The 15,564-nt window shown below is 49.6% G+C and overlaps 1 protein-coding gene across 4 annotated transcripts in view; it reads left to right on the top strand.

The window, feature by feature from the left end:
* The window catches only part of palld (palladin, cytoskeletal associated protein), a 460,036-nt gene that overhangs the window by 204,650 nt on the left and 239,822 nt on the right, over positions 1 to 15,564 (top strand). For all 4 annotated transcript variants that reach the window (XM_078215142.1, XM_078215143.1, XM_078215145.1 and 1 more), the window contains one exon: positions 6,665 to 6,840. In XM_078215142.1, coding sequence (XP_078071268.1) covers positions 6,665 to 6,840 — 176 coding nt within the window. The remainder of the gene's footprint in view (positions 1 to 6,664; positions 6,841 to 15,564) is intronic.

Genomic DNA, 15,564 nt, shown 5'->3' with positions numbered 1-15,564 from the left:
CACAGTCCGGCGCCTGTTCGGGCCAATGCAGCTAACCAGCACGTCTTTCGGACTGTGGAAGGAAACCGGAGCACCCGGAGGAAACCCACGCAGACACGGGGAGAAGGTGCAAACTCTGCAGACAGTGACCCAAGCCGGGAATGGAACCCGGGTCCCTGGCGCTGTGAAGCAGCAGTGCTAACCACTGTGCCACCGTGCCACCCGTTTGATGCCTGAACTGCAGAGAGCAAGAAATCTCCTCACCAGGATAGGATATATCCATGCTGGGATGAAGCTCATAGAATCCCTGCAGTACTAAAGGAGATCATTTTGGCCCATCGGGTTTGCACCAACCACAATCCCACCCAGGCCCTATCCCCATAACCTCACATATTTACCCTGCTAATCCCCCGGGATACTAAGGGGCAATTTATCCGCCTAACCTGCACATCTTTGGGCTGTGGGAGACTCCGCACAGATAGTGACCCAAGCCGGGATTTGAACCCAGGTCCCTGGTGTTGTGAAGCAGCAGTGCTAACCACTGTGCCACCGTGCCGCCCCACATCCATGCTGGAATCGAGAGAAACTTTAATCATGAGGAATGATGCATGGTGGGAATGAGGTACGAGCTACCCCATGGAATGGCCGAGGTGACCCGCGCAGATGCAGCTTGTCATCATCGCAGTTGTCTAATTGGCCTGATTCTTTCCAAAGGATGTGAAGCAACCTGCCTCTACCACCCTCCCAGGCAGCGCATTCCAGACCCTCACCATCCTCTGAGTAAAAACATTTTTCCCCACATCCCCTCCTGAACTTTCTGCCCCTCACCTTGAACCTATGTCTCCTCGTGACTGACCCTTCAACTGAGGGGAACAGCTGCTCCTTATCCACTCTGTCCATGTCCCTCATAATCTCCATCATAGAATCCCTACAGTGCAGAAGGAAGCCATTTGGCCCATTATATCTGCACCAACAACAATCCCACCCCTGCCCTATCCCCATGACCCCGTGTATTTACCCTGCTAGTCCCCCATGACACCAAGGGGCAATTTTAGCATGGCCAATCTACCTAACCCGCACGTCTTTGGACTGTGGGAGGAAACCGGAGCACTCGGAGGAAACCCACGCAGACACGAGGAGAACATGCAGACTCCGCACATACAGTGACCCAAGCTGGGAATCGAACCCGGGTCCCCGACGCTGTGAGGCAGCAGTGTTAACCACTGTGCCACCATGCCATCCCTGTACATATCTTGTACATCTCAATCAGGTCGCCCCTCAGTCTTCTCTGCTCCAACAAATACAATCATCTGAATGTAGCTGAACCAGCACAGGTCTTGTTGAGTTGGCTACAAGGGTGTGCTGGGGGAATTAGCGCTCCAGGTTCCTGACATAACAGCTCACTATAAAATCTAATGGAACCAGGCCTGACACACTATCGCACTCCCTCCTTTTGAACTATTTTGCATACAATTGGCTGAAAACCACAAAAAATCCAATTGGACAAAGGACATCTAAAGGTGCGTGTTGCTGTAGGTGCCGTGCTCTGAACCTATTGAGAGCGGACAATTCTTTTGGTCGTTTGTAGAAACTTTATCAACAGTTTTTAGATGGGATTTTCTGGCCGCATTCACCCCGAAACCAGAAAATCCCGCCCGAGGTCAGTGGATCTTTGCATGGTCCGCCCGCACCCCCCCCGTTACGATTCCCGTGGCAGGCGGGACGGGAAAATTCCCCCCTCTTATGTCGGACATGTGAGGACTCCCAAACACAAGGAGGGTTTGGAATTGTCGAAAGCGACAGTTTTCTCACACTGGAGTAGAATCATAGAATCCCCACAGTACAGAAGGAGGCCATTCGGCCCATCGAGTCTGCACCGACCACAATCCCACCCAGGCCCTATTCCCGTAACCCCACATATTTACCCTGCTAATCCCCCTGACACTAATGTTAATTTAGCATGGCCAATCAACCTAACCCGCACATCTTTGGACTGAGCAACCTTTGCTCTTTTTAAATAAAATTAATTGAAAGGCAGGTGAATCTTCTATCAGTTAAGCTTGCTATTCAACGCTGCATAAACGGAGACAGTTCTGGCGATCATGGAGCTAAGGGAAGAGCAATATACGGCAGGTGCTGGAATCTGAAACAAAAACAGAAACTGCTGGAAAAACTCAGCCAGCCTGGCAGCGACTGTGGAGAGAGAAACCAAGTGAACATTTTGAGTCCAATACAACTTCTTCAGAGTTAAAGTGAGGGAGAAATGTGACAGATTTTATCCCATATATGAGGGGATGTGGCAGAGTGGAAGGTCAGTGATTGGTGGGAGCTCGGAGAGATTGCAATAAAGATGTGTAGGTCACGAGACAGAGGAGGTATTAATGGCAGCATGGAGAGCTATAGAAAGTGCTGATAGTGGGATAAAGGTGAGATATCAGAATGTGCTAATGGCAGAACAAAGGTCAGTGCTCAGTGAAAGCAAAATTAAAGAACAAGTGACAGATGGCCCAGTGGGGGAGGGGGAAGTTTGAATTGAGACCCAAAAAAAATGTTTTGTATATTGAAACAAAAAGTTCAAGATGGAGGAGAAAGGTCACAGTCTAAAGGTTGTTGAACTGTCGTGTTGAGTTCCGAGGGCTGTAATGTGCATTATCGGAGAATGAGATGCTGTTCCTCCAGTTTGCCTTGGGCTCCACTGCACCTTTCCAGCAGGCCAAGGACGGACATGTGGGCACGAGGGCAAGATGTTGAGTTAAAATGGCAAGCACCAGGAAGGTTGGGGTCAGGTTTGTGGCTAAGCGATGCTGTTCCGCAAAGCGGTCACCCAGTCTGGAAGAAGCAGCATTTATTGCCTTTCCCTATTTGAAGAGTCATCCACATTGCTGTGGCTCTGGAGTCACCTATAGGCCAGACCAGGTAAGGATGGCAGATTAGGTGGGGGAGTCCAGAACTAGGGGTCATAGTATGAGGATAAAGGGTAAACCTTTTAGGACTGAGGTGAGGAGAAATTTCTTCACCCAGAGAGTGCTGAATGTGTGGAATTCACTACCACAGAATGTAGTTGAGGCCAAAACTTTAGTGACCGGGGGCCAGTGTCCAGTGGCGTACCACAGGGATCCGTGCTGGGCCCCCTATGATTCATAATTTATATAAATGACATTGATGGCTATGTGCAGGGTAGGATTAGTAAGTTTACAGATGACACAAAGATTGGACGGGTTGTTCACATTGAGGTGGAGTGTCTTGGGCTACAAGAAGACAGAGACGGAATGGTCAAATGGGCAGATAAGTGGCAGATGGAATTTAACCCTGGAAAGTGTGAGGTGATACACTTTGGAAGGAGTAATTTGACAAGAAAGTATTCAATGAATGGTAGGACATTAGGAAGTTGTGTGGAACAAAGGGACCTTGACATGTTTGTCTACAGATCTGCGAAAGTGAAAGGGCATGTTAGTAGGGTGGTGAAAAGGGCATATGGGACACTTGCCTTTATCAATGAAGGCATAGATTACAAAAGCAGGGAAGTCATGTTGGAGTTGTATAGAACTTTGGTGAGGTCACAGCTGGAGTACTGTGTGCAGTTCTGGTCGCCACATTATCGGAAGGATGTGATTGCACTGGAGGGGGTGCAGAGGAGATTCACCAGGATGCTGCCTGGGATGGAACATTTAAGTTTTGAAGAGAGGTTGGGTAGGCTTGGGTTGTTTTCGCTGGAGCAGAGAAGACTGAGGGGCGACCTGATCGAGGTGTAGAAGATTATGAGAGACATGGACAGAATGGATAAGGAGCAGCTGTTCCCCTTCGTTGAAGGGTCAGTCATGAGGGGACATAGGTTCAAGGTGAGGGGTGGGAGGTTTAGGGGATGTGAGAAAAAACTTGTTTACTCAGAGGGTGGTGAGGGTCTGGAATGCGCTGCCTGGGAGGGTGATGGAGGCAGGTTGCCTCACATCCTTTAAAAAGTACCTGGATGAGCACTTGGCACGTCATAACATTCAGGGCTATGGGCCAAGTGTTGGATACTGGGATTAGTTGTGAGTTCAGGTGTTTCTAATGTGTTGGTGGGGACTCAATGGGCCGGAGCGCCTCTTCTGCGCTGTATGATTCTATGATTCAATGAAAACATTGTGTAATTTCAAGACGAAATTAGATATAGCTGTTACGGCTAAAGGGATCAAGGGATTTGGGAGGAAGTGGGGATCAGGATATTGAATTTGATGATCAGCCATGATCAAAATGAATGGCGGAACAGGCTCGAAGGGCCAAATGGCCTCCTCCTGCTTCTAGTTTCTATGTTTCCTTCCCTAAGTGGCATTAGTGAACCAGATGGTATTGTATAACAATTTAATTCCAGATTTTTATTCAATTCAAATTTCATCATCTGCCATCTGGATTCGAACCCGGCTCCTCAGATCTTGTCTTGGGCCCCTGAATTACTAATCCAGTTGTAAGGGACTGAGGAAAATTTGTGGGGAAGACAGTTACCAGTGTTCTTTGTCCTTTGTGGGCTTCAGTGTCCTGTTTGCCGGGCGGGTGCTGTAAACAGGATGCTGTTGGTTGAGTGATGTGGGCTGGGCCAATGGGATTGCTCTGGGGGCGGGAGGAAAAAAAGGCGCCAGGAAGTGAAGCAGTGAAGAGAGAGAGGCAGAGCTGGAGAGGCAGAGAGCTGAAGGCAGAGAGCTGAAGAGAGAGAGAGCTTTTTCCAGGCAGGGAGAATTCGGTTTGGAGTGAGAGGCAGCCAGGCGTTCCCCTGCCTGTTCTCTTTTCATTACTGCCGAGGAGGACAGCATTCAGCGCACTCGACCTACGTTGCTGCACGGATAGCTCGCGGCACCTCTGCCTCCTGCGGCATCATCTTCCACACGTGTGTCTCTCCTGGACTGTGTGTGGGTGTCGTGAGTAACTGGTGGGGACTATACAGTCCAACTGGATCAGTATCTACGAATGTGTTACGGGGGATGAGTTTCCCTATATGTGCACCAACGGAGGGCCCCCAACGATTATAGATCAGAGCTCACTGTTTTATGTCTGTTAATTATATGTGTTATTAAATTTATTTTTGATATCCCGATTACAGTACTGACATTTATGGGTAAACAGGGAATTAGCCAAATCACCATCAACCGCTAGGAATTCGGGATCCTGTTGATTGAATATTTAAATAGTCGCCCCATATAGTGGTCAGCAGGGGGTTACACAGTGAAATACCAGCAGACGATGGCACGGTGGTTAGCACTGCTGCCTCACAGCGCCAGGAACCCGGGTTCGATTCCCGGCTTGGGTCACTGTCTGTGTGGAGTTTGCACGTTCTCCCCGTGTCTGCGTGGGTTTCCTCCGAGTGCTCCAGTTTCCTCCCACAGTCTGAAAGACGAGCTGGTTAGGTGCATTGGCCATGCTGAATTCTCCCTCCGTGTAACCCGAACAGGCGCCGGAATGTAGGGATTTTCACAGTAACCTCGTTGCAGTGTTAATGTAAGCCTACTTAGTGACACTAATAAATGAACTTTAAAACAACAAAACCTCACCATGTCAGTCCTCCAGCAGTGACCGTACGCACTGGCAGCATCCTGAACCCTTGCTCTCGCTAACCCGGGTCTAACTTCTGGCACTATAGGCAGGTAAACCAAGAACACACTATCTACATCAGGCAGAAGAAAACTCTGTCAATCCTCTCCAGTTTGGGGTTGAGTTTGAAAATGCTCTCTGGGAACTAGTAAATCCACCCCCCATCCATAAAGAGACGTGGAATAATGACATGAAACCCTGGCAGCAGCTTCTAGTCTCACCCATTAGATTCCTTGGTGGCACGGTGGCACAGTGGTTCGCACTGCTGCCTCACAGCACCAGGGACCCGTGTTCAATTCTCGACTTGGGTCACTGTCTGTGCGGAGTCTGCACGTTCTCCCCATGTCTGCGTGGGTTTGCTCCGGGTGCTCTGGTTTCCTCCCACAGTCCAAAGGTGTGCTGGTTAGGTGCTAAATGCTCCCTCAGTGTACCCGAACAGGTGTCGGGGTGTGGCGACTACGGGATTTTCACAGTAACTTCATTACAGTGTGAATGTAAGCCTACTTGTTACGAATAAGGAAACTTTAAACTCTAAACGAACAGCATCACTTTGTGCTGTACTTTGTTAATCTATTACCTAATCACCTTCTTCGTCCTGCACCGTAAGTGCAATAGGAGTCCACCACACTCCTTTTAATTACTTCCCAGATCTTTTGAAGGAACCGCCCAGATTAAGTTGCCTTTGGTTACTGTTCAACCCTCATTATTGTGAGGAAAATGTGTGTATTGTTAATATTCAGGAGGGTGTGGCTGATGGTGAAGCAGACTACAGATTTCTGTCAAATGAAGAAGGGCAGGTACAAGCCTGGAGATCTTTAAAGATTGGAACTTGCAGCATGTAGGTTGTCGACTTAATTTGCCCTGAGCTGCTGAGACTGCACAACGTGCTGTCAATACTCAGACACACCGGAGCTTTCGCTTCAAAGATAAAAGCATAAAACGAAGGGTCACCCAGACTCGAAACGTTGGCTCTATTCTCTCGCCACTGACGCTGTCAGACCTGCTGGGATTTTCCAGCCTTTCTCTGTTTTTGTTTTGGTTTCAAAGTTGTTTCATTGGCTGCGGGTGTCCCAAAGCGAGAGACGAATATAAATTCGCCGTTCCTATTTGACTAATTCCACAGGTGGTTCTGTGAGGGGAAAGAGCTGGAAAACTCGCCAGACGTCCAGATATTCCAAGATGGCGACCTCTACACGTTAGCCATTGCCGAAGCTTTCGAGGACGACACCGGTCGCTACACCTGCACCGCAACCAACCACTTTGGGTCGGACTCTACATCTGCCGAGGTCTACATTGAAGGTAAGTGCACGACGTTCGTGTAACTATCGGCTGCTGGATTGTGGTTTGGAGCCTGATGGAAGCTTGCTCGAGTGGGGGTGGGTGCTTGAGTTGGCCTACCCCTTTAAAGCCACCACTCACATCCTCCACTCTGCTCCAGTTGTCCGAAGGTGGTCTCCTTTGTTGATTGGTTTATTTTGGTGGATTACGGATTTTTGGATCATAAAATCACAGAATCCCTACAGTGCAGAAGGAGGCCATTCAGCCCATTGAGTCTGCACCATCAACAATCCCACCCGGCCCTATCCCTGTAACCCCACATATTTACCCTGCTAATCCCCCTAACCTTCGCATCCCAGGACACTGAGGGGCAATTTCCCATGGCCAATGCACCTAACCCGCACATCTTTGGACTGTGGGAGGAAACTCAAGCAGGCACGGTAGCACAGTGGTTAGCACTGCTGCTTCACAGCTCCAGGGACCCGGGTTCGATTCCCGGCTCGGGTCACTGTCTGTGTGGAGTTTGCACATTCTCCTCGTGTCTGCGTGGGTTTCCTCCGGGTGCTCCGGTTTCCTCCCACAGTCCAAAAATGTGCGGGTTCGGTTGATTGGCTGTGCTAAAAATTGCCCTTAGTGTCCTGAGATGTGTAGGTTAGAGGGATTAGTGGGTAAATATGTAGGGATATGGGGGTAGGGCCTGGGTGGGATTGTGGTCGGTGCAGACTCGATGGGCCGAATGGCCTCTTTCTGTACTGTAGGGTTTCTATGTATGTTCTTTCTTTCTATGTAAAATGTGCAAGCTCCACACAGACAGTGACCCAAGCCGGGAATCGAACCCGGGCCCCTGGCGCTGTGAGGCAGCAGTGCTAACCACTGTGCCACCGTGCCGCCCCTTTGCTCTTTGCAAATCCCTGGTTCCTGGAAAGGTCGGGAATACTGACAGGATAGTTAGGTGGAAGATGCAACAAGAAGCAGCAACATTTATAAAGCCGCTTTAGCATTGTCAAACATTCCAACAACTTTGACAATGAGCCACAGAAGGAGATATTAGAACCAATGATCACAAGCTGGGTCAAAGGGGTAGGTGCAGTTTGGAGAAGTAGCATTGTGCAATATGGCTTGCCATAGTCATGTGACCTCTCATGCCATCCTTGGCGTACCACTGGAGAGAGAGAGTGAGCAGGACTGGGGTGGCACCGTGGCACAGTAGTTAGCACTGCTGCCTCACAGCGCCAGGGGCCCGGGTTTGATTCCTGACTTGTGCTGTCTGTGTTGAGTTTGTACATTCGCCTCGTGTCTGCGTGGGTTTACTCCAGGTGCGCCAGGGCCTGGATGGGATTGTTGTTCATGCAGGCTTGATGGGCTGAATGGCCTCCTTCTGCACTGTAGCGATTCAATGATTCTATTCTACAACCTCCAATCTCCAGGGATCACCCCTGAGAGGATGCGGGGGGGGGGGGGTGCGGGGGTGTACCCCAATGATGTGCCTTACCCCAATGATCCAATACTCTTGATTTAAGTTGCAAATTTTGGATTGTTCCGACTGCCTTAGCAATAGTTACCCAGAGAAAGGTAGAAGATTTAAAACTACTCCTACCTCCTGGATGACTGGAGTACCGACCCACCCCAATCCTCCTTGGGGCACTTCTGACTATCCTCGACTGCACACCCACCCCCTGACAACAGCCCTCAATTACCCTACCAACCACCCCCTCGGCTGCCCTCCCCACCCTCCCGACATTGACCCATCCCCAACTACCCTCCCCACCCTCGCACTGACCACCTGACACACCCCTGACCGCACAAGCTCACTCATGCTGAGCGATCACAATCCCCACCGACTGAACACCCAAACCCTCCACTGAACGCAGGGCTCCCCACCTTCTGACCCTCCTTCCCCCCCATCCCCACACTGACCACCCGACCCTCCCAGTGACCACCTGACCCCTGCCGCCCATTGATCAGCTAACTCCCCTTCTGACTTCCAAAGTTCCCCCCACTGAACACCTGACCCCCTCACTGACTGCCAGATTTCCCCCCCCCACTGACCACTCGACCCCCTTACTGACTGCCAGATTATTCCCCCCCCCCACTAAGCACCCAACTCCCCCATCGACTGCCAAACTCCCTGACCTCCCCCCACTAAACGCCCGACTCCCATCCCACTGACTGCCTGATCCTTCCCCTCATTGGCCACCCAGACCCAACCTGACCACTCGACCTCCCCGACCCTCCTACCTCCCTCACTTAGCTCCTCCCTGGATTCTCAAGCTGCCTGGCCCTCCTCTCAGCCTATCTGCTTCATGGCAGCCCGTGCAGTGAAAGACAGGGGTGTGTTTCCTTTACTCTCGACTCTCCTGCGTGTGAGGGAAGGCCGCGGGAAGACGCTGCGCTGCACCTTTCCCACCCACCCTTTGCCTGAAGGTCAGGTCAGTAGGAGTGGCTGTGACGGGGGGGCAGAGTGGCAATGCCAGTCTATTGCCATTGTACCTTGCTGTGAAATGTAGATGTGCCTCCCTTTAAGGCTAAACAGTGAGAAATAAACAAACATTATGTTTTGATTTGATTTATTATTGTCACATGTATTAACATACAGTGGAAAGTATTGTTTCTTGCACGCTATACAGACAAAGCATACCGTTCATAGAGAAGGAATGGAGAGGGTGCAGAATGTAGTGTTACAGTCATAGCTAGGGTGTAGAGAAAGATCAACTTAATGCAAGATAGGTCCATTCAAAAGTCTGACAGCAGCAGGGAAGAAGCTGTTCTTGAGTCGGTTGGTACGTGACCTCAGACTTTTAGAACATAGAACATAGAAAGCCACAGCACAAACAGGCCCTTCGGCCCACAAGTTGCGCTGATCATATCCCTACCTCTAGGCCTATCTATAGCCCTCAATCCCATTAAATCCCATGTACTCATCCAGAAGTCTCTTAAAAGACCCCAACGAGTTTGCCTCCACCACCACCGACGTCAGCCGATTCCACTCACCCACCACCCTCTGAGTGAAAAACTTACCCCAGACATCTCCTCTGTACCTACCCCCCAGCACCTTAAACCTGTGTCCTCTCGTAGCAACCATTTCAGCCCTTGGAAATAGCCTCTGAGAGTCTACCCTAGCCAGACCTCTCAACATCTTGTAAACCTCTATCAGGTCACCTCTCATCCTTCGTCTCTCCAGGGAGAAGAGACCAAGCTCCCTCAACCTATCCTCATAAGGCATGCCCCCCAATCCAGGCAACATCCTTGTAAATCTCCTCTGCACCCTTTCAATGGCTTCAACATCTTTCCTGTAATGAGGTGACCAGAACTGCGCGCAGTACTCCAAGTGGGGTCTAACCAGGGTCCTATAAAGCTGCAGCATTATCTCCCGACTCCTAAACTCAATCCCTCGATTAATGAAGGCTAGTACGCCGTACGCCTTCTTGACCGCATCCTCCACCTGCGAGGCCGATTTAAGAGTCCTATGGTCCCGGACCCCAAGGTCCTTCTGATCCTCTACACTGCTAAGAATGGTACCCTTCATATTATACTGCTGCTTCATCCCATTGGATCTGCCAAAATGGATCACCACACACTTATCCGGGTTGAAGTCCATCTGCCACTTCTCCGCCCAGTCTTGCATTCTATCTATGTCTCGCTGCAACTTCTGACATCCCTCCAAACTATCCACAACACCACCTACCTTGGTGTCGTCAGCAAACTTACCAACCCATCCCTCCACTTCCTCATCCAGGTCATTTATGAAAATGACAAACAGCAAGGGTCCCAGAACAGATCCCTGGGGCACTCCACTGGTCACTGACCTCCATGCAGAGAAAGACCCCTCCACAGCCACACTCTGCCTTCTGCAGGCAAGCCAGTTCTGGATCCACAAGGCAACAGCCCCTTGGATCCCATGCCCTCTCACTTTCTCAAGAAGTCTTGCATGGGGGACCTTATCGAACGCCTTGCTGAAGTCCATATAGACTTTTGTATCTTTTTCCCGATGGAAGAAGGTGGAAGAGAAAATGTCCGGGGTGTGTGGGGTCCTTAATTATGCTGGCTGCTTTGCCGAGGCAGCGGGAAGTGTAGACTTTTGACTAAGATCAAGTGTAGTTTTGGCATCCTGCACTTGGTTGAATTCATGAGGTTTCACTGAGGCTTCATTTGTAGCAATTTTTTAAAGCGGCATCTCGGCCTTTTGGCTAAGATGCAAATGAGATCAAGCCTTGGAGAAGTTGCAATGCCTGCTCCAATCAACTTGGATCATGTAGCTCAAGCCCAAGACAGGGAGTGGTGAGCCTGTCTTGTCAGCTCGGATCGGGAATTGCTGAGACTTTGAACTGGACTTTGATTGGATTGAATTGGATATAAACAAAAAAAAGAAGGTGGAAGAGAGAATGTCCGGGGTGCGTGGGGTCCTTAATTATGCTGGCTGCTTTTCCGAGGCAGCGGGAAGTGTAGACAGAGTCAATGGATGGGAGCTGGTTTGCGTGATGGACTGGGTTACATTCACGACCCTTTGTAATTTTGTGCATGTGATACAGGAGCTTGGTAGTGGCGGACACGATGTGTGTTTGGGAAATACTGTTTTCATATTACATGGCTCTCCAATGACTGCTGATATCCTTGGGACAAAAACATTATAGCATTTAGCACAATGTTCTGTTCTGCTGCTCATGTACAGAAATGTTTATTCTGCCCCGTCACTTTGAATCCACAAAGCCTAAATCAGCACATTCTGTGAGTCTTAAAAGATGAGGTGCTGTAGATTATGCAGTTCCTACACTTTCCCAACTCTCCTTTCACTTCTCTGAGACACTCCTTAAAACTGCCCCGTTTGACAAAGCTTTGGATTATCCACCCTGATAGGAGGCGATGGCCTAGTGTTATTATCGCTAGAATATTAATCCAGAAGCTCAGCTAATGTTCTGGGGACCTGGGTTCGAATCCCGCCACGGCAGATGGTGGAATTTAAATTCAGTAAAAAAATCTGGAATTAAGAATCTACTGGTCGTGGGGGCCTGGAATGTGTTGCCGGGCAAGGTGGTGGAGGCGGACACACTGGGAACGTTTAAGACTTATCTAGACAGCTATATGAACGGAGTGGGAATGGAGGGATACAAAAGAGTGGTCTAGTTTGGACCAGGGAGCGGCGCGGGCTAATTGTTCCTGGTTTCTCGTTTCAAGGCTTCATTCTATGATCATCTTGCTGGTGCCAGTACAGAGTGAGACTGCGGATAGTTGGGAGCCTGTCTCGGGGGCAGGGAATTCATATGGTGTTCGTGGAAGTGGAAATGACTAGGGTTGGGAAGCATTTTCCGATCGGGGCCATTGTGATCTCCTGGACTCGTTTCGATCGTCTCAGGGGGTCGGAGAGGAATTTCCCAGATTTTTTTTCCCCATATTGGCCCTGGGGTTTTTCACTCTGGGTTTTCGCCTCTCCCTGGAGATCACATGGTCTGGAATGGGGGGGTGGGGGTAAGTTAATAGGTTGTAATGAACAAAGCATCGTAGCTGTGAGGGACAGCTCGGTGGATAGGATATTGGTATGTAGATAGGCTGGAAAATTGGGCGGGGATCCTGGATTCAGGATTCAATCCTGGACCGGGGAGCGGCGCGGGCTTGGGGGGCCGAAGGGCCTGTTCCTGTGCTGTATTGTTCTTTGTTCTTTGTTCTTTGATGACCATGAAACCATTGTCGATTGTCGGAAAATCCCATCGGTTCACTAATGTCCTTCAGGGAAAGAAGTCTGGCCTGCATGTGACTCCAGAGCCACAGCAATGTGGTTGACTCCCAACTGCCCTCCAAGAGCAACTAGGGATGGGCAATAAATGCTGACCCAGCCAGCGACACCCAGGAACCATGAATAAAAAACCCCCCCATATCTTCTGATATGGTTCAGTGAAGAATTGTACTTGACAAACTACCTGCAGAGTATCTTTTACCATGTTACAGGCGCTATATAAATGCAACTGGTTGATGTTGATGGGGCTGGCTCATTAACCATCAGATTCTGGCTCAGAAAACGACAAAAGGAATTGATGAACTTTTTCTTTCTGCCTGACATAAGGCACAGAATGTTACAGTCGTTCACACCGGGGGGATTTTCCCATCCTGCCTCAGTGAGCAGAGATCTGGCTGGGCCCCAAATTCTCCGACTTCCCTCCAGTCTGAGCATGGTGTGAACGGCTCGTAAGATGGCGCACAGAGACTTCTTCTGAGAAAAGATTTATTAGCCAAAGGTACGCTCTCTGCTCACCAATTTACACATTAACCCTTCCACTGCCCCATAAACACTAGAGACTAGTAGGCGGTCGGGTGGCACAGTGGTTAGCACTGTTGCCTCACAGCGCCAGAGTTCAATTCCAGTCTCGGGTGATGTCTGCATGTTCTCCCCGTGTCTGTGTGGGTTTCCTCCGGGTGCTCCGATTTCCTCCCACACTCCAAAGTTTTGCAGGTTAGGTGGATTGGCCATGCAAAATTGCCCCGTAGTGTCAGGGGGGTTCGCAGGGTAAATACATGCGGTATGGAGATAGCTAGCGCCTGGGTGGGATTGTTGTCGGTGCAGGCTCGATGGGCCAAATGGCCTCCTTCTGCACTATCGGGATTCTATAGTAGATTGGAGAAGGGGAGGGAGAGCCTTTTTCTAAATCATGATTCGGGATGTGGGCATTGCTGGCTGGACCAGCATTTATCGCCCACCCCAATTGCCCTTGGGAAGGTGGCGGTGAGCTGCCTTCTTGAATCACTGCTATCCCTGGGGCGTAGGTACACCCACTGTGCTGTTAGGGAGGGTGTTCCAGGATTTTGACCCAGCGACAGCGAAGGAACGGCGATATATTTCCAAGTCAGGACGGTAAGTGGCTTGGAGGGGAACTTGCAGGTGATGGTGTTCCCGTGTATCTGCTGGCTTGTCCTTCTAGATGGTATTGTCAAAGGAGTTGTGGCAAGTGACTGTAGCTTGTATAATGCACGTATTGCTGCCAATGGTGGATGTTGATCCTCTCGAAGGAACTCTTCATTTGCAGGCAATAAAATAAAACAAAACTTACTCCAACTTATAAATCAAAGAAATGATTTAATAAAAAAACTTCATTGCTCCAACACACAAGGCCTCACCCTGGGCCATTCCAAGCTCTCCAATAGCTTCCCAATAGCTTCTTATTCATGCTGAGTCAGCTGGTCAGCTGACCACCACATCAGTTTGTCATTAGTTACATAGTTTACTGGGTCAGCTGACCCCTACAGCTTGTTATCATTGGTCACACCACAACAGATCCATTGTTCTCATTGCTTACATTCTAACAGTGGAGGGAGTACTGGGGTGCTAATGGAACGGGACACTTTCTCTTAGAGGGAGCTGACGTCCAAGAGTGTTATTGGCGTTGTGTTCATCCAAAATTCTACAACATGCTCAACTCTAGATGATGATGTGGCGATGCCGGCGTTGGACTGGGGTGGGGCACAGTAAGAAGTCTCACAACACCAGGTTAAAGTCCAACAGGTTTATTTGGTGGCACGAGCTTTCGGAGCGCCGCTCCTTCATCAGGTGAGTGAGGTTGTACAGACTCACCTGATGAAGGAGCAGCGCTCTGAAAGCTCGCACTACCAAATAAACCTGTTGGACTTTAACCCGGTGTTGTGAGACTTCGTACTGCAACTCTGAATGGTAGGGGGGAACTGGGGAGTCAGGATGTGAGCTACTGACTAACGTATATCACAGGGAAGGGGAATGGTGGTGGGGGGTGGGGTACGGAGTTTGATTTGATTTAGCATTGCCACATGTATTAGTATACAGTGAAATGTATTTTCCTCTGTGACCTGTTATAATGTAGAGGTAAATAGAACATGCATTTGTGAGAGAAAACTGCCAGTGTAGCATAACATGGCTGAAAATGGGTTGGGGAATTGATTTGATTTGATTTATTATTGTCACGTATTAACATACAGTGAAAAGTATTGTTTCTTGCGTGCTATACAGACAAAGCATACCATTCATAGGGAAGGAAAAGAGAGAGTGCAGAATGTAGTGTTACAGTCATAGCTCGGGTGTAGAGAAAGATCAACTTAATGCAAGGGAGGTCCACTCAAAAGTCTGACAGCAGCAGGGAAGAAGCTGTTCTTGAGTCGGTTGGTACGTGACCTCAGACTTTTGTATCTTTTTCCCGACGGAAGAAGGTGGAAGAGAGAACAAAGAACAAAGAACAAAGAACAGTACAGCACAGGAAACAGGCCCTTCGGCCCTCCAAGCCTGTGCCGCTCCTTGGTCCAACTAGACCAATCGTTTGTATCCCTCCATTCCCAGGCTGCTCATGTGACTATCCAGGTAAGTCTTAAACGATGTCAGCGTGCCTGCCTCCACCACCCTACTTGGCAGCGCATTCCAGGCCCCCACCACCCTCTGTGTAAAAAACGTCCCTCTGATGTCTGAGTTATACTTCGCCCCTCTCAGCTTGAGCCCGTGACCCCTCGTGATCGTCACCTCCGACCTGGGAAAAAGCTTCCCACTGTTCACCCTATCTATCCCCTTCATAATCTTGTATACCTCTATTAGATCTCCCCTCATTCTCCGTCTTTCCAAGGAGAACAACCCCAGTCTACCCAATCTCTCCTCATAGCTAAGACCCTCCATACCAGGCAACATCCTGGTAAACCTTCTCTGCACTCTCTCCAATGCCTCTGCGTCCTTCTGGTAGTGCGGCGACCAGAACTGGACGCAGTACTCCAAATGCGGCCTAACCAGCGTTCTATACAGCTGCA

The sequence above is a fragment of the Mustelus asterias genome, chromosome 6, assembly GCF_964213995.1.
Source record: "Mustelus asterias chromosome 6, sMusAst1.hap1.1, whole genome shotgun sequence".
Classification (NCBI taxonomy): domain Eukaryota; kingdom Metazoa; phylum Chordata; class Chondrichthyes; order Carcharhiniformes; family Triakidae; genus Mustelus; species Mustelus asterias.
The sequence above is the reverse complement of the archived record's forward strand: the minus strand, read 5'-3'. Positions and strand labels throughout refer to the sequence as shown.